The sequence below is a fragment of the Lynx rufus genome, unplaced genomic scaffold, assembly GCF_022079265.1.
Source record: "Lynx rufus isolate CCGP_SWC_20201006 ecotype Redwood Valley unplaced genomic scaffold, mLynRuf1.p SCAF_1, whole genome shotgun sequence".
NCBI lineage: Eukaryota > Metazoa > Chordata > Mammalia > Carnivora > Felidae > Lynx > Lynx rufus.
This window is the reverse complement of record NW_025814823.1, coordinates 137,519,242-137,542,366: the sequence shown is the minus strand read 5'-3', so window position 1 is coordinate 137,542,366 and position 23,125 is coordinate 137,519,242. Positions and strand designations below refer to the sequence as shown.

The 23,125-nt window shown below is 39.1% G+C and overlaps 1 protein-coding gene across 2 annotated transcripts in view; it reads right to left on the bottom strand.

Moving 5' to 3' along the window:
* TNPO1 (transportin 1) overlaps nt 1-16,191 on the bottom strand; it is a 96,164-nt gene extending 79,973 nt beyond the window's left edge. For both annotated transcript variants that reach the window (XM_047087829.1, XM_047087837.1), the window contains exon 1: nt 16,118-16,191. In XM_047087829.1, the coding sequence (XP_046943785.1) occupies nt 16,118-16,132 (15 nt within the window). In that variant the 5' untranslated portion in view covers nt 16,133-16,191. The remainder of the gene's footprint in view (nt 1-16,117) is intronic.
* Nucleotides 16,192-23,125: the final 6,934 nt, after the last annotated feature.

The window sequence follows — 23,125 nt, the reverse complement described above, 5'->3', positions numbered from 1 at the left end:
AGAAAAGAGGGTCTATAATTCTTCTACAATGATTCTTAAAAATTCTGTGGCAGTAAGTTCTATAGATTCCCTCCCTAATCATAACTACAAATATTACAAGCAAAATTTACTAATGTATGATAAGAAAATTCTAATTGCAGGGGCTCCTGGGTGACTGACTCAGTTGGTTGAGCGCCCGACTTCGGCTCAGGTCATGATCTCACAGCTCGTGAGTTTGAGCCCGGCGTCAGGCTCTGTGCTGACAGCTCAGTATCTGGAGCCTGCTTTGGATTCTGAGTATCCCTCTCTCTCTGCCCCTAACCCACTCGCATTCTGTCTCAGTCTCTCTCAAAAATAAATAAACGTTAAAAAAAATTTTTTTTAATTAAAAAAAAAGAAAATTCTAACTGCAGAAGTAAGTACATTCTACAAATAAATTTGTCACTGAGCATATACTAAACTGATAAAGGTTAGAGTTCTAGTACTTTTTACTTTGCTATTCAATCATTTGTGTCATATACTATTTTACTCTTTAAGAAAATAATTCTTGGGATGCCTGGGTGGCTCAGTCAGTTAAACATTTGACTCTTGATTTTGGCTCAGGTCATTACCTCAGTTTGTGAGACTGAGCTGAGTGTCTGGTTCTGGGCTGACAGCGTGGAGCCTTCTTGGGATTGTCTTTCTCTCCCCCTTTCCTATGTGCATGTTCTCTCTCAAAATAAATAAATAAACATTAAAATTAATTCATAAATCAAGAGTCAGACTAAGCGCTTAACTGACTGAGCCACCCAGGCACCCCTACACCAAAGTGATTCTTTTTTTTTTCTTTTTTTCAACGTTTATTTATTTTTGGGACAGAGAGAGACAGAGCATGAACGGGGGAGGGGCAGAGAGAGAGGGAGACACAGAATCGGAAACAGGCTCCAGGCTCTGAGCCATCAGCCCAGAGCCTGACGCGGGGCTCGAACTCACAGACCGTGAGATCGTGACCTGGCTGAAGTCGGACGCTTAACCGACTGCGCCACCCAGGCGCCCCCCAAAGTGATTCTTAAAAAAAAGTTATTTATTTATTATAAAAAAACCTTTTCCTACATAATTTCCTTGGAGTAGGGTTAGGTACACAGAAACCAAATCTGTAAGTCACATGATATATTACAATTAAAAAAATTTCATACAGCAAATAATCCATATTATTATTTACAGTTAATAAAATACACAATCTCCAGTCAACTCTTCATTATGTATTCTTACAGGAGTAGTATGCATATTCTAGAAGAAAGGAACTCCAGAAATGAAATCAATAAGCCAACATTTACTAACCACTGATACATGCAGGGTTTTATAGCTGGAAACTACAAAAACAAAATTCCTAAGGTTTCTTTCTGTTATTAAGTTCAATAATTCAATGTGTGGTGGGGCATGTGAGGAACACGACCCAAAACATTTGAGATGGCCAGGAGTTTGTATTTCCACAATTCAGAAAATGATACTTTTACCTGAGATCACAATTTTGTCCTGCCTGCTGAGCAAATGAAACTCTACTAGAATCTCATGGGAGTATGACTGTACCAAATCTGTTTTATAAATAAAAATTGCCTGCTGTGTCCCTGATCAGCAAATACTGACACCAACACAAAAGCCTCTAGCCCACTAGGATGTAAGGGGCAAGTAAAGCTAGGATTTTTATTACAGTCTTTTCCTTTTTATGCTTCAGCATTTTATTTCTCTACTGGCTTTTAAGCTTCCCCATCAAATTCCTACCTCAGACCTTAAACTACTATACCACACTCTTGAATCTGAGCTTACTATTTACGCCGAAGTAAGAGTCCAGAAAAACCTCCTAACCTTTACAGTTTCTCCACTATTTCATCCTTGACCTATGGAAAGATAAAGTGTCAGGTCAGGAGAAGGATGGGCGATAGACACTTGAATCACAGCCAAAGCCCTTCTGGAGCTAACAAAAAACCACTGTTAACTCCATGGGGTTTGGGGACAAACTGTCTCTGACCATGGTTTTTGTTTGTTTGTTTGTTTAATATTTTTAAAATTTATTTTTGAGAGAGACAGAACATGAACAGGAAAGGGGTAGAGAGAGAGGGAGACACAGAATCCAAAGCAGGCTCCAGGCTTTAAGCTGTCAGCACAGAGCCCGATGCAGGGCTTGAACCCACAAACTGTGAGATCATGACCTCAGCTGAAGTCAGACGCTTAACTGACTGAGCCACCTAGGTGCCCCTGACCATGGGTCTTTTAACTCTTCTGTGCCATGAAGAGCCAAAATAATATCAGGAAAAAAAAGGAGTGGTAGAGATCTGACATGTTTGTCTCAGTTCTTCTCTGCAGAAAGAAGAGCTGGCTGGACGACCCTGTACAAATCACTTCTACTCATTTCGTTCATTTCCTCACCTATAAAGCAACTAAAGACTGTGGTCCTTTCAGCTTCTAGAAGTGAAACATTTAGTTGATTATAAACAATCAGTCTGGTCATATTCCACATACAAAAGCCAGACTTTCTTCTTTCCTTTATACTTGCTACTGAAATTCTCCAAGCCTTCAGGGAAACTTGTATTGAACTCAACTGTTCAAATGTAGTTGCGGGATTACTAAGTTACATGTCATTTGATTCTTTCAGCAAATACTTGGGTTCCCATGTCAGGCTTAGGTCACTTCTTACAGAAATCACATTCAATAGTAAGAACAATCTTTAATTGAAAATGCCAAAGAAAAATTTTCACCATAACTTGGGTTTCTATCCCACACAAGTTTTTACCCATTATCTCCTTAAAACTGTAACAGAAACTATGTAAAAGCATTATTCAACTAAAAAGCCAATGGAGCATTCTAGTTCCTGTTCTGGAGTACCTGTGGTTTCAATGATTCACTGTTTAATGCTCTTTCCCTAAATTACGTCTCATAATATTTTCTAATAAAGGTTGACAGGTAGCATTTTATGAGCTTAGACAAACTCTTTCTGAAACACAGATCAGAACTCTTTATAACCAGACAGTGCCAACTGAACTCTATCACAAAATAATTAATCCAAGCATTTTATTTTACCTTTCTAAACATTAGCACCAAGAACTCTGAAAACATATAATTTATACCAAAGTCTGATAACTTTCACATACAAAGTTTAAATATCTTCACTTTTCTTGCTTTTCTCTCTGTCCTAATGCTCATCGGGGTGATATATTAAACTTTGGTCCACCATTAAAACAGTATAATCCAGATCTAGAAAGTTACAATCACTCTTTCAATATAAGGATCATTGCCTCTGATCTGTATCTTTGACTTATTTGTCCACTTCAAACAGGGAATTTCACATTTTTCTGTGCATCACTTGAGAGGCATTTTAAGACAGAGCTTAAGAGTGCAAACCCTGGAGTTCCTCTGCTTGACTTTGAGCTCCTGTCTTGCCACTTATTGGTCATAGAAAGAATAATTAACCAAGGGGTAGTTAAGAGGATAAAACGGTCAAGTTCCATTAAAAAAAAAAAAAAACCAAAACTGTTTAAAAAAGACAATTATATGTAATATAAAACCACGGGCTGGATCCTGTACTGGAGGAAAAAATGTTATAAAGAATGTTATAGGGACAAGCAACAAAACTGTAATATAGACTGTAAAAACCCTAAATTTCCAGAATTTGATAACTATTATGTGGTTTTAGAAGAGAATATCCCAGCTCTTAAGACCCACAAATCAAAGTACTTAAGGGGTAAAAGTGCAAGATGTATAAAGCCTACTCTGAAATGATCAAAAAAATAATTGTGTGTGTGTGTGTGTAGGAGTGGGAGGAAAGCATGTGGCAAAATGTAAACAACCGGTCAATCCAGGTAAGCTGTAAGTACATGGGAACTGTCTAAATTATTCTCACAACTTTCCTCTAAGTTTAAAATTATTTTAAAATAAGGTCTTAAAAAAACAGCTTTGACTCCATTCATCCTCCACTACTACTCCATTGATCCACTTCCTTCCATTCACAGAAACATCTTGAAAGTTGTGTACAGTCACCATCTCCCCATCTTTACTCCACTCCAATGAGACGGAGATTTCCTTTTTGCCAAACCCAACAATTTCTTGGCCTTATCACAATCCCTCCATAGTGCTGAACACAGGCAACCACTCTTTCCCCTCCCAGCCTCACATCTCCCAGGTTTTCTTCTTGTATCACTGGCTACTCTTTGTCAGTCTCCTTTGCTGGCTCTCCTACCCCTAAATATCCCTTTCTTTTCTTTACCTATACATAACCTCATCCAGTCTGTGCCATTAAATAGCACTCTGAACTCCAGACTCAAACACCCAATATTTTATAAGACATACTCATTTGTTTGTGAAATGGGCATCTTAAACTTCACTGGCTAAAACACAACTCTTGATTCTTTTCCTCATCCTGCTCAAACCTAGTTCTCCTCCACTTGCCTATAATAAGTGTTTATCTAATTGTTTAGGCCAAAATACTAAGAGACCATCCTTGATTTCCTTTATATCCCACATCCAAATCATCAGCCAGGGGTATCAGAATATATTCTAAAATACACTCTGAGTCTGACCACTTCTCATGTCCCTAGTCTGGGAACCACCATGTTCTACAAGAGAATGGTCTACTACAATAGGTTTCCCTACGTTTCTGTTTTGTTCCCTTACTGCCCATTCTCTGAGACAAAGCAGCAAAAATGACCATGTTAAAGCTGCAATTAAATCACATCTTCTGACCATCAAAACTTTCCAATGGTTTCTCATCACACTTAAAATAAAACCTCATATCCTTACCACAGCTACATAGTTGTAACTAATCTGATCTCCTGCTTCTCTCTGAACTAATCTCCTAGTAGTCTCTGATCCTTTTTCACTATGTTCCATGTTGATTTTCTGGCAGTTCCCTGATGTTATGCTTATTCCTACCCAAGAGTCTTTACTTTTGCATGTTTTCCTCAGTATTCAGAGTGCTCATTCCTTCTAATTCAGATTGTTGGCAAAATACAGTATTTAAGAAAGGCAACATTTTCTTCCCTTTCCACTGCATTACTATTTCCTCTTACTGGTTTAGTTAGTACCTATTTCTTTCTTTTTCCCTTTCTCTTAAAAAAAAAAAAAATCTTTAAATGAAAAATAGACATGTGACTGCTTCACACTGTATACAAAAAAAGGAAACAATATGAATGAAATTCTAGCTCCCTTCAAGTATCTCTCCTAACCTTGATCTCCTCCCCAGAGGTATTCTAATATTCACCTGATGCATAAGCTTATAGAGCGGTTATTTTGTGCATCTAAATACATATGTTTCTATAGAAGTAATGTTTTCTGTTTTATAAAACTTAGGGGTGCCTGGTTGGCTGTTGGTAGAGCATATGATCCCTGCTTTGGGTGCAGAGATTACTTAAATAAATAATTTAAAAAATTCTTTTAAAATATGCCTTTGCTTTCCTACTCATTATATATAACTCTACTTCATTACTAATTGCAGTATGAGTTCTTGAATACTTAACCTATTTATAATTTTGTACCACTACAAGCAATTCATTCATTTAACTGATATTTACTGAATGCCTACTGTATTCTAGGCACTGTTCTAGCTGCTGTAAATACAGCAATAAACAAAACAAAGACCTTTGCCCTCTTGGAGCTTACAATTGTGTGGGAAGAGAAAGAAAATAAACAGAATATACCATTAAACTGTGCCTGCAAAGGGCCTGATAGTAAGTATTCTAGGTTTTGCAGAGCACATGTCTGTTGTAAATTCTTTATTTTTGTTTTACAACACTTCAAAATGTAAAAACTGCTCTTAGCTCACAGGCTGTACAAAAACAAGCCAGAGGGTAGTGGGGCTCTAACTTGCTGACTCCTGATATAGCAGTGTAAAAGGTAGTATGAGCTATGCAAAAAATAAAAGAATCCAGGATAAGGGGCAGGGGTGGGAGAAGGTAGGATACCATATTAAAAACGGTGTCTGGGGGATTCTGTCGGTTAAGTGTCTGACTCTTTGTTTCAACTCAGGTCATAATCTCAACGTTCCTGAGTTCGAACCCCACATCTGGCTCCATGCTAACAGCACAGAGCCTGCTCGGTGTTCTCTCACTATCCCTCTCTCTCTCTGCCCCTCCCCTGCTCATGCTTGTTCTCTCTCTCTCAAAAATTAAAAAAAAAAAAGGGGGCGCCTGGGTGGCGCAGTCGGTTAAGCGTCCGACTTCAGCCAGGTCACGATCTCGCGGTCCGTGAGTTCGAGCCCCGCGTCAGGCTCTGGGCTGATGGCTCAGAGCCTGGAGCCTGTTTCTGATTCTGTGTCTCCCTCTCTCTCTGCCCCTCCCCCGTTCATGCTCTGTCTCTCTCTGTCCCAAAAATAAATAAACGTTGAAAAAAAAAAAAAAATTTAAAAAAAAAAAAATTAAAAAAAAAAAAAAGAAGAAGAAAAAAAAAGAAGGTGTTCAAAGGAGGTAACATCTGAGCAAAGACCAGACAGTAAAGCCAGTGAGCCAAGTAGATATTTGGGAAAAGCAGATTCCAGATAGCTGAACCAGTAGCTAAAGCAAAAGTCCCAAAGTAGGAATATGACTGAAATGTTTTTGATAGAGCAAGGAGACCAGTGTGCAAAGAGGGAAACTGGTAATAGGAAATAAGGTCAAGAAGGTAAGGGACAAAGGGGAGTGGTTTGGGCAGATTATAAAAAGTTTTGTCGGCTACTGTAAAGACTAGATTTTCTCTGAATCAAAAGAAGAGCCACTGCAGTGCTCTGAATAAGGAAGTGACTGGGACTGTCTTAATTTGCAAAAGACTAGCTCTCCCTACTGTATTAAGAAAAGACTATCGGGAAGGACTAAGGTAGAATGGGGACACCTGAGTAACCTATTTAAACAGTATTTATGACAGTAGTAGCTTGCATCAAGGTGATAGTAGTGGAGAGGACGAGGCACTGTAAAATTCTGGATATATTTTGATGATATAGAAAAAACAGGTTGTCCTGAAACTATGGATGTGAAAAGTCACAGAAAAAGCAAAGTCCAGGATAACTCGAAGATTTCAGCCTGAGCTACTGGGAGGAGGAGTGGCTACTGACAGATACAAATGGGGCAAGTCTATGTGTAGAGTAGGTACTGGGGAGATGTTTAGGAGTTTAGTTTGGAAATGCTGAGTTTGATGTATATCATTAGACATTTAGGTAGAGATGTTGAAGAGGCAGCTGTACATAGGAGACTAGAATTAGTTTGGTTGTTGCTGGCATTTACATGGTATTTAAAGCCATGAGACTGAGTAAAATTATGAATGAAGTGATAGGAAAAACAAGACAACAAAAAGCAAGGACTGAGCCCTGGGTTCTTCAACAAACGAGGTCTGAAAGGAGAATTACAAGGGGCCAGGAAGGAAGCAGAAGATAAGCAGGGGGTGTGTGGTATACTGGAAAGCAAAGAAAGTGTTTCAAGGATAAGGGAACAAACAGCCCTGTCAAATGCTGCTGATAGACCAAGTAAGATGAACAGAATCGATGGCATATGGCATTTGATAACATGGAAGTTACTGGAGAACATGACCCGTTCAGCAGGAATGGGGCAGGCAAAAGCCTGATCGGAGTGGGTTTGGTGTAGTTTACAAAAGGGAAGAATTTGGCATTACCAAGTACGGACAACTCTTTCAAGGAATAATGCTGCAAAGGAAACCCCCCAAATGGGGAAACAGGTGGTGAGGAGTGGATCAAGATTTTTGCTTTTAAATACTGGGAGAAATAATAGCATGTCTGTTTGCTGATAGACATAATTCAATAAAGGAAAAACATGATGTGGAAGGAGAGAAGCTGAATTAATGTCCTTGAGCACATGAGCAAGGATGGGATCTAGTACAAAAGCAGATACAAGAACATGAACAGTTAACCTAAGTAATAAGCAGGAAGACAGCAAGTACTGACACAGATGTTGGTAGGTACACAGGGTGCTGGCAGTCTGTGTAAGTTTTCTGATTGCTTCTATTTTGTTAGCAAAGCAGGAAGCAAGGTCACGTATGAGCTAAAAGTGAGGATGGGAAAAGAGATTCGAAGGTTTGAAAAAGAGAAGATATGAAATAGTCATACAGGAATAGAAGAGTGAACAGACTAAGAAAACAGTGCAACCAACAGGCAGCATCAAGGGTCCCCTTGAGTAAAGTGGTCAGGTATGGTTGTGTGTTTTCTTCCAGCTATACTAAGTTGCATAATGGCAGGTACAAAGCAGAGAATTGGTTTTACGTAGGCCTGTGTTTCTACCAAACAAGCAAAGAGCAAGGAAGTGGATCCAAAGGAGTGATTAAAATGATAAACTGTGGGTGCCTGGGTGGCTCAGTTGGTTGAACGTCTGACTTCGGCTCAGGTCATGATCTTACAGTTCCGTGAGTTTGAGTCCTGCATCAGGCTCTCTCTTCTGTCTTCCTCTCTCTCTGCCCCTCCCCTGCTCACGTGCATGCGCTCACTCTCTCAAAACTAAATTAAAAAAAAAAAATTAAAAAAGATTAACCATGAAATTTCAGCCGGGTTAAGAAGGGGAGTGAAAATATCAAGAGCACCAGTGGCAGGGAAACAATAACAAGACCGATACAATGGAGATTACGCTGGGGTCAAAAGATGGTTGGGGCTGAGATATTAACCAGAAGGAGTGAACTACAAAAACAGAAAGTGGGGTCACAAAATAGAACACATAAAATTGTAACTACGTAAGGACTGTAGTTACTGACAAGGCAGAAGGGTGTCACTATGGGAGTGAGTGACTGAGATAGGATAGACAAGCACTGGAGGAAAGGTCTAGGAATGAGAGGCCAGGATATTGGAAAGACCACATATGTACATTTTTTTCAATTTCAATATAAAGACTGAGGCAGTACTGAAGAGAGGGGCAATGAACCTGGAGCTAAAATAATAGAAGAATGAAGAGGAATGATCTGGAGGTCACGGATAGCAATTATACTATCAACAGTTAATAACCACCATGAGGGGTAATGGATTATATAATCTGAGGATTTTTAGGGAGGGGGAAGGGAGAAGAGTCTGACAGCAGCAAGGAGTTGCACGGCAGACATCTTTCCCACCTCTAGAAACACTGATTAGAAGGGCTATAGAAAACAACACCCACGACTGCACAGTGCAAAAAGTCAGCTTTCCAGAAGAGCAAGGAAGTGAAGGAAATGTTTAAGAACAGGTTGAGACCGAATTCTGCAGATAAAGGACTGTAAATTCCAGTGGGCACAGTAGAAGGGTATAAAGAGTTAGGAGGGATTTTTAGTGTTTTGTTTTGTTTTGTTTTTTTTTTTTTTTTTTTAAATTTGTTTTTCAACATTTATTTATTTTTGGGACAGAGAGAGACAGAGCATGAACGGGGGAGGGGCAGAGAGAGAGGGAGACACAGAATCGGAAACAGGCTCCAGGCTCTGAGCCATCAGCCCAGAGCCCGACGCGGGGCTCGAACTCACGGACCGCGAGATCGTGACCTGGCTGAAGTCGGACGCTTAACCGACTGCGCCACCCAGGCGCCCCTGTTTTGTTTTTTAAAAAGACATATATAGACCCTTTTATGAACTGGAGTGCAGGCAACTTCCAGGCTGGAAGTCTGGAGGTTCTGTGGCTACCGACATTCTCGAACAAACAGGACCCCGATACACTCATTCCCATGCTTCTTCAAGAAATGGAAATTGCCGTGTCAAAATGTTTTTGCTTTAAAATTAAAATGGCTCTACTGACTTACTCAACGTAGGAGTTTCCACTACAACCTTGTCAATACACACTAGCAAAACTTTTTCACTTTTGCCAGTATGATGGCAAACAAAATATCGCCGTTTTACTTTGCACTTCTCTACTGGTGGGGCAGAGCATTAGCTGTATTGAGATTCTCTTTTGTGAAAATAAAAAAAAAATCTTTTTAATGTGTATTCATTTTTGAGAGAGAGAGAGAGATCATGAGTGAGGGAGGAGAGACAGAGGGAGACACAGAATCCGAAGCAGGGTCCAGGCTGTGAGCTGTCAGAACAGAGCCTGACGCGGGGCTCGAACTCACAAACCGCGAGATCATGCCCTGAGCTGAAGTCGGACGCTTAACCAAGACTGAGCCACCCAGGCGCCCCTCTTTTGTGAATTTGGCTGTTAAGAAACGGAGTTGTCTTCTCTTCTCTTTTTTTTTAATGTTTGTTTATTTTTGAGAGGGACAGAGAGACACAGTGACTGGGGGAGGGGCAGAGAGAGAGGGAGACACAGAATCCAAAGCAGGTTCCGTGCTGTCAGCACAGAACCCAACACGGGGTTCGAAGTCACAAATCACGAGATCATGACCTGAGCCAAAGTCGGGCGCTCAACCAACTGAGCCACCCAGGTGCCCCTTCTTCTCTTTTCTTAATGGTTTATAGTGCTTAGAAAGAAACTTTTTCTAATTCATTCCGCTCTTAATGATTCACACAAATGTTACAAATTCTTTGTTTCAAATCTTCCTATGGCTCATGCTAGGCCCAGTAGGTTATCTCTTCCTCAAATCCCTCTACTATCTACTAGAGACATTTAAGGCCCACCAGTCTTACTGGTCAAACCCATTAGTTTCCATACTATGACTGTTTTTGCACTACGTTTGAGGTGGTTTGGCCCACAGAGCAGAAAATATTTACTGTCTAGTCCTTTACAGAAAAAGTTCATGGGCTCCTGCTCTGTATCTTTTAGGGCCCCTGAACTGCTTGCAGTTTCAAGAACACGGTAGGTCCTTATCGTTGCTGACAGTGTCTGAAGCGCTGCTCCTATTCCCTGCATGAACTCTATTACTAGCCCTGCTAGATACGGCCACAGATTTATACTGTAAAGCTGTAACTACACTTTGTTACACTTTTTTCTTCACATCTCTCTCTCCAGTAGTATGTAAATCCCTAAATGACAAGGGACAATCCCAGCACTAAAAAATGTTTAGTAAATGAATAAATGGCACACAAAATCAATCCTTCATAATTTGCCATCTTTCTCATCATTTTCCTGTTTTCCTATGCTCCAGCTAAAAGTAACCATGTTTACTCTTATGTCATTATTTTTCAAAAATACTATTTTTAATGACAGCATAGTGATCAATTTTCAAAGTGTTTCTTTATAGTTTTGTCGGATACCACCTATTCCTAATCGTTTATTTATTGAGTACGGTCACGATTTGGTGAAGTATTTCTCTACTCTAATCCCTTCCTTAGTAAAGACAAAAGCAATGGAAACTTGGCCTTTCTGGGATGGACCATTTTATCTATGACAGCCACTTCTATACCTGAGGATTAAGAGGCTCTGCTGAATATTATTTTATTAAAGGCTTCAGAGTCCTTCATGGTCAACTATAAAATGCAGTTAACTTTTTCCCTTCACTTTTCAGCATATAATTAATTCCCTACAGCTTGTAGTCTTATTCTCCTTAACTGGAGTATCTTTTATTATTACTATTTTTTTTGTTATTTCTCTACTAAGACTTTCGTTTGGCAGGGGTTTTACTAAGTTTGTTTTTCAATTTGGTTTCTTAATAGGCCATTGTCACTTTTTTTTTTTCATGTTTTATTTATTTTGAGAGAGAAAGTGTGTGTGAGCAGGGCAGAGACAGAGAGAGAGAGAGGGAGACACAGAATGTGAAGCAGGCTCCAGGCTCTGAGCTGTCAGCCCAGAGCCCAACATGAGGCTCAAACTCAGGAGCCGTGAGATTATGACCTGAGCCAAAGTCAGACGCTCAACCGACTGAGTCACCCAGGCCATTGTCACTTTTTATACAGATCTCCCAAATTTGATGGATTTGTTTTTTCTTCCCCTATCTGTGTTGAGGTCATTACAAAGAGTGTTTCACCACAAATACTTTTTGCATTCATTTTAGAAACCATTCAGGTACACCTCATTACATTACTTTCAGGTAAGGATATCTTTTCCTTTTGTAAAATATATGCAGATAGTTAAGGCCTCTCTGGTTTAACTTTGTAATTTACCCATTCATTACCTCCAGCTCAAGTTTACTATCTTCATAATGTGTAGATCCACTAAGTTATAGTGAATTATAAGATTCATCACAAGGTTCTGTATTTATTCAATGTGTACATATTCATAAGATTCTGAATATGTATATTACATGAAATTTTACAATTAAAGGATATGAGCTTTGCAATCAGGTAGATCTAGACTCAGATTCAGCCTTGAACATTCTGAGTCCATGGGCAAAGTACTTGCTTATCTACAGGTAACTCCCAAGTGTAACAAAGAACTATGATACCGAGCAGCATGTATATAAAAGTAAAAAAGTATGATAAATACCTACAAATAATGCCTGGTATAGTATATGGAAAAAATGTTATTTCACTCCCTCTTCCTTCCCATCTCAAGCAATAAGGGCAATAAATGCTGTGCTCCTCAGTTTTAAGTCCATTATTAAATTTTCTTAAGTAAAAACAATATGGGAGCTTTGGATATTCATATACTCCAACCCAGTATTTTCCCTTTGGAGGATCTATCTTAATGAAATAAGCTAAACCACAGAAGCTGTTTGATGTACAAGGATGTTCATAGTAACATTTCTTAGACTGCCAAAAAAAAAAAAATTAGAAACTTGCTAACTGTCCACTAGGACATTGTTTAATTATGAGAAAATCACATTATGAGGTCATTTTTAAAAAATGCTCACAGGGTCACCTAGGTGGCTCAATTGGCTGAGTGTGTTCAGCTCTTGATTTTGGCTCAGGTCATGATCTCATGGTCATGAGTTTGAGCCCCGTGTCGGACTCTGTACTGACAGTGAGGAGCCAGCTTGGGATTCTCTCTCTCCTCCTCTCTGTCCCTCCAATGCTCATGTGCACTCTTATTTCAAAATAAATAAATAAACTTATAAAAAAGAAAATTTAAAATAAAAAAAAATTTTAAGTGCTAACAAATTAACAGGAGAAAATGCTAATGTTGCTAAGTGAAAAAGCAGAATGAAAAGCTATTCATGGGCGCCTGGGTGGTTCAGTCGGTTAAGCGTCCGACTTCAGCTCAGGTCACGATCTCACGCTCCGTGAGTTCAAGCCCTGCGTTGGGCTCTGGGCTGATGGCTCAGAGCCTGGAGCCTGCTTCCGATTCTGTGTCTCCCTCTCTCTCTGACCCTCCCCCGTTCATGCTCTGTCTCAAAAATAAATAAACATTAAAAAAAAAAAGCTATTCATATAGTAAAGTCTCAACTATGTACAAATCAAATAAACTGAGAAAAAATATTGAAAGGAAATATATCAATGGGTTTACAGCAATTATCTCAAAGTCTAGATATTAGTGATTATAATTTGATGGGTTATTTTCTAAAATATCAATGATCATGATGATAATAGCACTTATTATTTATGGAGTGTTTACCACATCAGGCCCCGTTCTAAGAGTTTACCAAATTAATTCAGTTAATCCTCACAGCATTATGAGATGAAAAAACTGAGGCACAGTGAAATGAAGTAACTTGCCCAAGTCCACACATGATTTCAGAAGGTGCCAACATTTGAATCCAAGGAGTCTGGCTCTAGAGCTCCTGTTCCTAACCGCTACATTTGAAGATTTGCTTTGCTTTTAAATTTTAACTATTAAAAAGGCAAATGTCAACTCCAATCTTGTGGTCATTCAGTTAACAGCTTTCTTTTAGCTCTAGGTATTCTTTTAGTTCTGAGTTCAACTATTTGTTCTGCCATCAGGTGCTATTTTGGAACAAGATGTAGCCACCATTCCTGTATGGGTTCTATCCACTCCAGAAAATTCCAAGACAAATCTGCATCCCTATTTCCTGTTCCAATATCTCATTTAATCACTGAGACTCATTTAACCATTCTTAGTTATTACACCCACTTTCAGTACTTCAAAGAATTCTAGTAAGGAGGTCCTGCCTGAGGCAACCAAATGAACGGAGGCTTCTAGAAACTCTCCTACACCAACACTCAACCACAGAACTACAAATCTATACAGTTACCACTATGCCTGTCCTCCATCATAAAGTTCACCCTGCAACCCAGGAGACTCCTTTCACCTGCCAACACTCACTGGATATCCGCCGCGACACTGGCTGAACGGGACCAATTAAGAAAGACTCCCAACATTTGGGGAATTTTTTGTCTCTGATCCCGATTTTTGAAGATGGCATTATTCTCCACTGTTTTTGAAAACAATCATCAGTTTATCAATCACTTTCATTCTTTCAGCTTTCTCACCCATTTGCTGGTAGACCAAATTGTTTTTCTGGGAGAAAGACCTTTTTGGCACCAGTATAAATTCAAGTATCAACTCCAGGAAAAAACAGTCACAATTTATACTCCAGGCAATAAACGTAACTCCCACTTACTGCTGTGTTCCTCTCTGCGGTTTACATTTGATAAATTTATTTCATGACTTGTTACTTGTTTTGCCTTCCTTTATTAATCAAATTTCTTTTAAAAACAGTATTTGCAGATTCCAACATGGATAAAAGCAAGCAATTCTTCTAAATATAGTACATTTACATTTCAGTGAAGTTCATTTACAATATTTAGAAAACTTGAGCTCATGTGATGGATTTAACGTTATATAAAAAAGAAAAACTAGTCATAAAAACAATGAATACAGTATCAAGTGTTGATAATGGAAATATTTACAACCAGAATCATGTGTATTTTTTTCCAAAATCTTATCCTGCTCATAACATATTTTGGTAATAAGCTTGATTACTTTAAAACATTTTTATAGGTATTTCTGTGGGAGGAATTTAATAATTCCCTGAATGCCTGGGACAAAAATGTAACCTCAAGGGTGACCCAGGTGGGGCCCCTTTAGGAAAAACAAAATGGAGCACTAGTAGTTCATTAGGCTAACATTAACTCAGGTGATGTAAAAACTGGACTGGTAAACTGTTAGGCATTTATGAATGCATATGCTGGGGAGTAAAAGAGAAATCTGCACCTTCAAACTAACATTCTCCTTTTGCGGCTGCAAGTTTTCAACCTGGTGGAGTCATTGTTCAAGAAGAAAGGTGTGCAGGGCAGGGTTCAAGTGGAAAACAAAATCGTTTCTCCCCCAAGACTGAATACTTCCCTGCTTCAGTAAGTGGAACTTACTTGCCATTCTAGTATGAAAGCTTTGATACAAAAGGGAAAGTTAAAATCTAAAAGGAACTTTTGTTACGCTAAATGAAAATAAGCCTTTCAAGGATAGCCATTTTACAACCTTGTATTTCCAAATACCGATTAGACAAGACAACTTGTTTTTTTATAGACATCTTTTCTTTAGGCTAAAAAAATTACCATTTATAAACTCATCAATGAAGTCATCACTGTTTCAAGGTAGGATTGTTATGAAGCTTCTTAAAACAACTGTCAAAACCAATTTGTGAATCCCGCCAAGTTTACATTTCTACATCCAAATCTGTTGATGGACCAAACTAATTAGTGATTAAGAAAACGGACTTAGATTTAGGTAGCAAGCAGTCCTTGCCACATGCAGCTGGTTTTTACATCAAGAGACAAATAGGCGATCATTTTTAAAGGAAGAAAGCCTTTGCTTAATTGCGGTAGCTGGTCTGCTCCTCGGCAGCTGTTCCCTGTCGCGTGTTCGCGTGGGAGAAGTACAAAAGGGTGGAAGTGAAAAAAACACAAGCCCACGCAAAGCCCGTGCAGTTACTAACATTGAAGTTATGTAAATATGTCGTGAGGCCAAGAGGCCACAAGGGGCAAGAACCGCCCAGAGAAAGCGATCCGCCCGAGCGGAGCGTGGAGAGGAAGGCGTGTGCGGGCCTGGGACACCCGGGCAAAGGGGAACGGGCGGGGGACAAAGACGGGCCATCCGGGGCAGAGGCAGGCAGTGCCCCAAAGCGCCGAGAACCGGCAGAAGCAGCTGTCCTGGCGCACCGACTGCGGCACCAAGGCCCTCAAACGCCGCGGTGTAACAGCTCCCCGGCGAGAAGACGCTCCCCTCCTCGCCGCTCTTACTGGCCCCCAGGCCGACCTCGGACACCTGAGGAGGCGCTGCCCGACCGCCGCCGGCGTCCCGCCGGACAGCTGTTGGCCTTAGAACCGCGCCGCCGCCGCCGCCGGGCTCCAAACGGCCGGGAGGGCGGCGGGTCGGGCGCCTCTCCCCGCGGCCTCTCAGGCAGCTTCGGAACAGCCTGCCTCCGCTCCCGCCCTCCAGTCAGGGGCCGCGCACCCTCACGCCACCTACCCGGTCCCACACCATCCCAGAGGCCTCCGGCGCTCGGGCCCTCTGCCGAAGCGGCGCTGCCTCCCGTCCGGGGCCTGAAATGGCTGCGGAACAAAGAGAATCTGGGCTCGGACGAGCGCTGGTCCGATTGGCCGGGGGGCGGGGCCCGCCGCGGGAACGTTCGGCGGCGGTCGCCTAGGCAACGGCGGCGCGGCGGGGAAAACCGCGGCCTGGGCCTGCTAGGTCCGCTGACCTGCGGTCGGCGGCGCGCGCCAGCGGTGGCTCAAGCCGCGCTGCAGCCGGCTGCTCTGCGCCGTGAGGCCTCCACCAAAAATGGCCCTGCAAGTGTGGACGCTTAGGGGCTGTCCAGGGCCTCCTAAGCGTGACGACCCTACCCCAGACGAACTTCCATACTTCCGGATAATCTCCAAAGTGACAGCCCTGCCCCGGGAGCCTATTTAACACCGAACATGCCGCATATCCCCCAATAATACAGTTCCAACGTTGCTGGTAAAAAACAGGAACGACTTCAGTAGATGGATATGGGCAGAGGGCTGCCTGCGAATGTTGCATGATTGACTTTTGAGGTATGCTGTATCTAGCATGTCAACTGCTTTCTATGCAAAATTAAAGGATTTATAAAATTAAGTTTTACATGTCCAGGTGTATGTTAAAACCAGTGTCTTCCTTTTAGAAATAAGAAGCCCTCCTCTTTGTAAGCAGCCATCATGAGAAATTAAAATGCCTTCTGTTTTCTAAACAGAGCATAATCCAAAATGGGAGACATAGATGTTTTTATACTCAATTATAATAATGGCAATGAACTGATAAATAACAGTTCCTTTCCCAACATTATTCTTATATATAAATTTCCTATGTATTTTTATTTTAAATTTGCATACCTAGATGATCATTATAACCCATGGTGATGATGCTGCTGATAATATCCTTCCTCATAAGATCAACGTGTGTAAAATGCCGGCAGTTTTTACTGTCCTATTTGTAAGTGCTGTATATATTATGTTTTGAAAATGTGTAGCAGTTGTTGCCTTCCAGGCTTATTGGAGGTAAAATTATAGTACCAATACTAGAAAGTTTTTTTTTATTTACATTGATAAAGCTTATTTGGTAACAAACTTGCTAATAGTTTTCATTTGCAACAAGTCATTTTACAAAACAATTTATTTCACTTAAATTTTGAATCTAGAAGGACTATTTTTTATCATTAGGAAATGGAACATACGAAGAAAAAATATTTTACATAACTAAGACACTCATAATTAGGATTCCAACATTTTCTAATGTTAATTTGATAGCAGTTAGATACAGGAGCACGCACCAAAAGAGGTCTCCAGATAGGAGTATATTACTAAGAAAACAACTTAATGTAAACCTTCCGAAATGTAGGTTAGTGTATCTGCAGGAAAATTTACCCAGAATACATATATTTATCCAAATAACAAAAAGAGCTTATTTCTGCATTTGAAAAGTCCCATCATGGGACTTTTTTGGGACATCAAGGGAGCCTTGATCCTTGCAAATCAGGGGATGTGTGGTTTCTGCAATTTACTTTGCTAAGGAAAAACAACAGGAATACTTTTTAAATGTAAAGGTTTAGCAAATAATGACAGATGTAAAGAACTACTGACAAAGCAATTAGTCAGGAATTCACCTGAATAATACCTTGGAAGTAAATGAAATTAATTTTAAAAGGTGAAGTATTATTTAGTGTATGTAAGAGGATTTATTGACCAAAATCTTTTGAAATAAAAAAATACTGATCATCAAATGTTGTGAAATTGAGACTAAGAAAATTAAATATCCACACTTTTATGAAACTTAAATGAAAGTGCATTAAAATTTAGTATGAATAGCTCTGTATTGAATGAAGAGCTGCTTGCACGTATAGCCTTTTTGTCTCTACGTTCTAGGTTAGATTAAAAATACATGTTTTAAACAGTAAATCTTCTTACCATTAAGAAGGGCTTATTAACATGGCTTATTTTATTTTACTTTTCCTGTTACCTGTTAATCCTTTTGCACAGTGTGCACATGAAATAGCAGCTACCCAGCAGTGTTTTCTCTTTAGACCTGAATACAAAGCAGCAAAGCTCATGTAGTAAAACTTTGTCCATATTTTTTAAGAACGTACACTTAAAAACAGTAAATGCCTTAGATTTTAACCCCCAACCCTACTACAGATACCTCATATTTAAATTTTCTGTATTAATTCTTTTTTTAGGTGAACAAATTGGAGAGGATAAAAATCAAAGAATGGTAGAAATTACAAAATACATTGAGAAACCTACCTATAAGCTTTCCCCTTGGAAGGAAAAGATGCTCACTCTGTCAGGCGTAGCGTTGTCAAACAAGCATGAAACTGGGAGGCACAGGGCTTGTATGGTGATACTGGCTTCACCTCTTCTGAATGCTTCCAATTCAGTCTTTCTGAGCTTCACTTCCTTGTCTTAAACAGGATTAAATAAGATAAAGTATATTAAGAGCTCATTAGCAGAGTGCCTGGCAGATAGTTAGAAGGCAATAAAAGATACTATTACTAGATGTTAATACATATGAAAGAACAGATGTTTGAGAAGGAGGAACGGTGATTGAATAAAAATTACAAGTTTGAAAGTCCAAAAATTGTTAAATATCTTTAATAGGCAATTGTTGGTGAGCGTATAGAAACACAGTAAAAGAAGTAAAATAATCTTTTAGATACAGGTGATCTTAAAAAACAGAATGCTTCTGAGTAATGTTCCCACCTTACACTTCTGAAAGATGTGGGAATTCTCATTATATTCTTTAATAGTGGACAGTTTAAGGAATTACCTTCCATTGAAATATCTTCAGACTGACATCAAGGGAAAAAAAAATTTTTTAAGTGATATTTAGAAGAATGTAATTCAAATTTCAAAAGAGGACAGTGATAGTCAATAGTTAGAAATGTGTAAATAATCTATAGGCATTTTCCTTTGAAGCAAACCCCCTATATAGTTTGAATGTACAAAAACGATAAATTAGAGAGTTATTAGGGAGTTAAAAGGATTAACTTCAAAGTTCCTTTAACTATTAATATCCCCTAGTGATTAAAATATGATTCTATTTATGAAAAGGTCTACTTAGACTTCTACTTCTGGGAAGATGGAGTAGACCTACTTTCACCCTATTCCTCCCTGTAGGTACAACTAAAAACTCTAAACATTACATATAAAACAAACATAAGGAGACTCTGAAAGATGGAGAGAAGGCAGGCCAGCCGGTGCCCTCAGGACTCAAGGAACAACACGCTAGTTAGTTCCCCAGGGTTTTGTTTTTGCCTCATATATCCCAGACTCGAAACTGAAGGAGCTGGTAACCTGGAAACGCCAATGGTTCAGACACACCAAAAAAATCCCCCACAAAATACTGCTCTCTTTAGCTGAAGAACCAGGAAAGAGGTAGTATGAGAGATAAAACAAAAACAAAAACAAAAACATTTAGACAGTAACTGCTAAAACTAAGGAAAAGTGGAAACTACAGAAAAAAATCATGGATCCCCCCCTTCCCCTCGTTCCCCAACTCAAGTCAGCAAAGACCTAGTGGAAAGCCCAGACTCCCACCCTCACCAGCCTATATAACAACGTGCTCCAACCCTACCTCCCATCCTCTGCTGTCAGAGAAGCTAAGTAGGCAGCCCAGACTTTCATCCCTGCTGGCCAGTAATGTGAGACAGAGACAGAGACTTTCTTCTTGGGTGTCAGTGGAGGCCAATGGAGGAACTTAGACTATTCTCCAACCTGGCAGTAATGAGGTGGAGCCTGCTGCCCACCCCTACTTCCTCTTCCAGTGCTTTGTCAGAAAAAGCTAGCTAAAACAGAATATTTAAATAAGATCCAAAGTCTTATAACATGATACCCCAAATGTTTAGGTCTCAGTTGAAAATTGCTCATCATATCAAGAACTAGAAAGATCTCAAACTGTATTAAAAAAGACAACTAATTGGGGTGCCTGGGTGGCTCAGTCGGTTAGGTATCTGACTCTCGATTTTGGCTCAGATCATGATCTCATGGTTCGTGAGATCAAGCCCAGGGTCTGGCTCCACGCTGACAGCACAGAGCCTGTTTGGTATCCTCGCTCTCCATCTCTCTCTGCCTCTCTCTCTCTCTCTCTCTCAATAAATAAACTTAAAAAAACAAAAGACAACTAATAGATTTCAAAACCAAGATGACAGAGATGTTAGAATTGTCTGACAAAGACATAAAACACTTTTGAGCAACTACAAAAACACTTGAAACACAGGGAAAAAATAGAAAGTCTCAGCAAAGAAATAGAAGACATAAAGAAGGACCAAAAGAAATTTCGGAACTAAAACATACAATAATCAAAATAAAAAACTAAGTGGATGAGTTCAACAACTCTCTCAGTAGAGGAGACAGAGGAAAGAATCAGTGAAATTGTAGACAGAGCAATAGAAATTGCCCATTTTAACAACAGAGAGAAAGTAAATTGAAAAAATGAATGGATGGAGTCTCATGGAATTAACAAATGGTTTAAAATTCATGTCCTCAGAGTCCTGGAAGGAGAAAAGAAAGAGAGTGACATTAAAAAATACTCAAAGAAATAATAGCTGAAAACTTTGGAAATTTGACAAAAGGCATAAACCCACAGACTTAAGAAGTTGAGCAAAGCTTCAACAAAGGTGCCAAAACAATTAAATTGGGAAAGACGGTTTTCAACAAATAGAGCTGGGACAACTGAGTATCCAAATGCAGAAGAATAAATCTGGACCTCTACCTCATATCATATACAAAAATTAACTCAAAATATAAGTGCTAAAATTAGAAAATTCTTAAAAGGAAACATGGAAATAAATCTTTATGACCTTCAGTAGGAAAGGACTTGTTAGATATGACACCAAAAGCTCACACAACAAAAGAAAAAAGTAGATAAGATGGACTTCATCAAAATTTAAAATGTTTGTGCTTCAAAGGATACTATCAAGGAAGAAAGTAAAAAGACTATCCATGGACTAAGAAAAAATATTTGCAAAGAACTTAGAAGAGACCTGTGTCTGGAATAAAGAATTCTTACATCTCAATGATAAAAAAGATGAATAAACAAATTAAAAAATGGGCAAGGGATCTGTATTTCTCTAAAGAAGATGTACAAATGGCTGATAAGCATAAGAAAAGATGTTCAACATAATTAGCCTTTAGGGAAATGCAAATCAAAATAACGAGATACCACTTTATACCCACTAAGATAGCTATAGTAAGAAGGACAGATAATAACAAGTATTGACAAAAATGGGGAGAAATTGGAACTCTCATGCATTGCTGGTGGGGATGTAAATGCTGCAGCTGCTTTGGAAAAGAGTTTGGCAATTCTTCAAACAGTTAAACATAGTGCTACCATATGACCCAGCAATTCCACTCCTAATGGAAATGAAAGCATGTGTCCACACAAAACTTGTGCACAAATGTTCACAGCAGCATTATTTGTGGGAGCCAAAAAGTGGAAATAACTCAAATGTCCATTCACTGATGGATGAATAAACAAAATATAGTATATCCATATAACAGAATATTAATTGATATTAAAAAGGAATAAAGTGCTTATACATGCTACCTCAAAAACATCATTCTAAGTGAAAAGATCCAGTTACAAAAGACTACATACTGTAGGACTATATTTATGTGACACCACTATATATCTCTCTATATTTCTATAGAGATATATATAAAATATATAGAGAGAGATATACAAAAATGTATGGGTATATAATTTTCATATGTAAAATATATATCTCCATAGATATATCTATACAGATGTACATAAATCTCCATCTATCTCCAGAATAGGCAAAGACAGAGACAGAAAGTAGATTCGTGGTTTCCAAGGATTAGAGGAGAGAAAATAGAGAGTGACTACCAGTAGATATAGGGTTTCTCTTGGGGGTGACAAAAGCGGTTTAAAATTAGATAGTAGAGATTGTACAATCCTGCGAATATACTAAAAACCACTTTGTGGTACATTTTAAAAGGGCAAATTGTATAGTACATGAATTATATATCAATATAACTGTTATTTTAAAAAATAAACAGGGGCGCCTGGGTGGCTCAGTTGGTTGAGTGTCCGGCTTCGTCTCAGGTCACGATCTCTCAGTCTGTGAGTTCGAGCCCCGCGTCGGGCTCTGTGCTGATAGCTCAGAGCCTGGAGCCTGCTTCGGATTCTGTGTCCCCCTCTCTCTCTGCCCCTCCCCCACTCATGCTCTGTCTCTCTCTGTCTCAGAAATAAATAAACATTAAAAAAAATTTAAAAAAAACAAATGAAACTGAAAAAAAGATTAACCCAAAGAAATCCATGCCAAGACACACTGTTCAATTCCTGAAAACTAAAAACAAAGGAAATAAACCTTGAAAACAGGGAGCAAAAAATGACATTTTACCTATAAGGGAAAAGCAATTTGAATGACAATGATTTCACATAAGAAATCATGGAGTCCAAAGGGAAATAACACTATGTTTTACAAGTATTGAAAGGAAGGAACTATCAACCCAGAATCCTGTACCTGGAAAAAATATCCTTAGGAATGAAAGGGAAATCATAACATTTTCACATGAAGGAAAACTAAAAGATTTTTGTCACTAGCAGACTTTTCATAAAAGGATGGCTAAACATAAAGGAAATTATAAAAGAAAGTGTATAGGAACATTGGGAAGGAAGGAAGAATAAGCTAAGCAAAAATATGGGTAAATATAATAGGCTTCTCTTCTCCTCTTGAGTTTTCTAAATTATGTTTGATGGTGGAAACAAAAATTACAACATTGTACAATGTGATTCTAAATGTATGAAGAAAAAATATTTAAGAGAATTATAGTATTTAAATGGAGAAGGTAAAGAGACATAAAGGGGGATAAGGGTTCTACAATTCACTTGAACAGGTAAAATGACACTACCAGTATGCTGGGATAAGTTATACATTCATAAAGTATATTATATATGCAACATGTATATTACATTTATATAACTAACTATAACAACTAT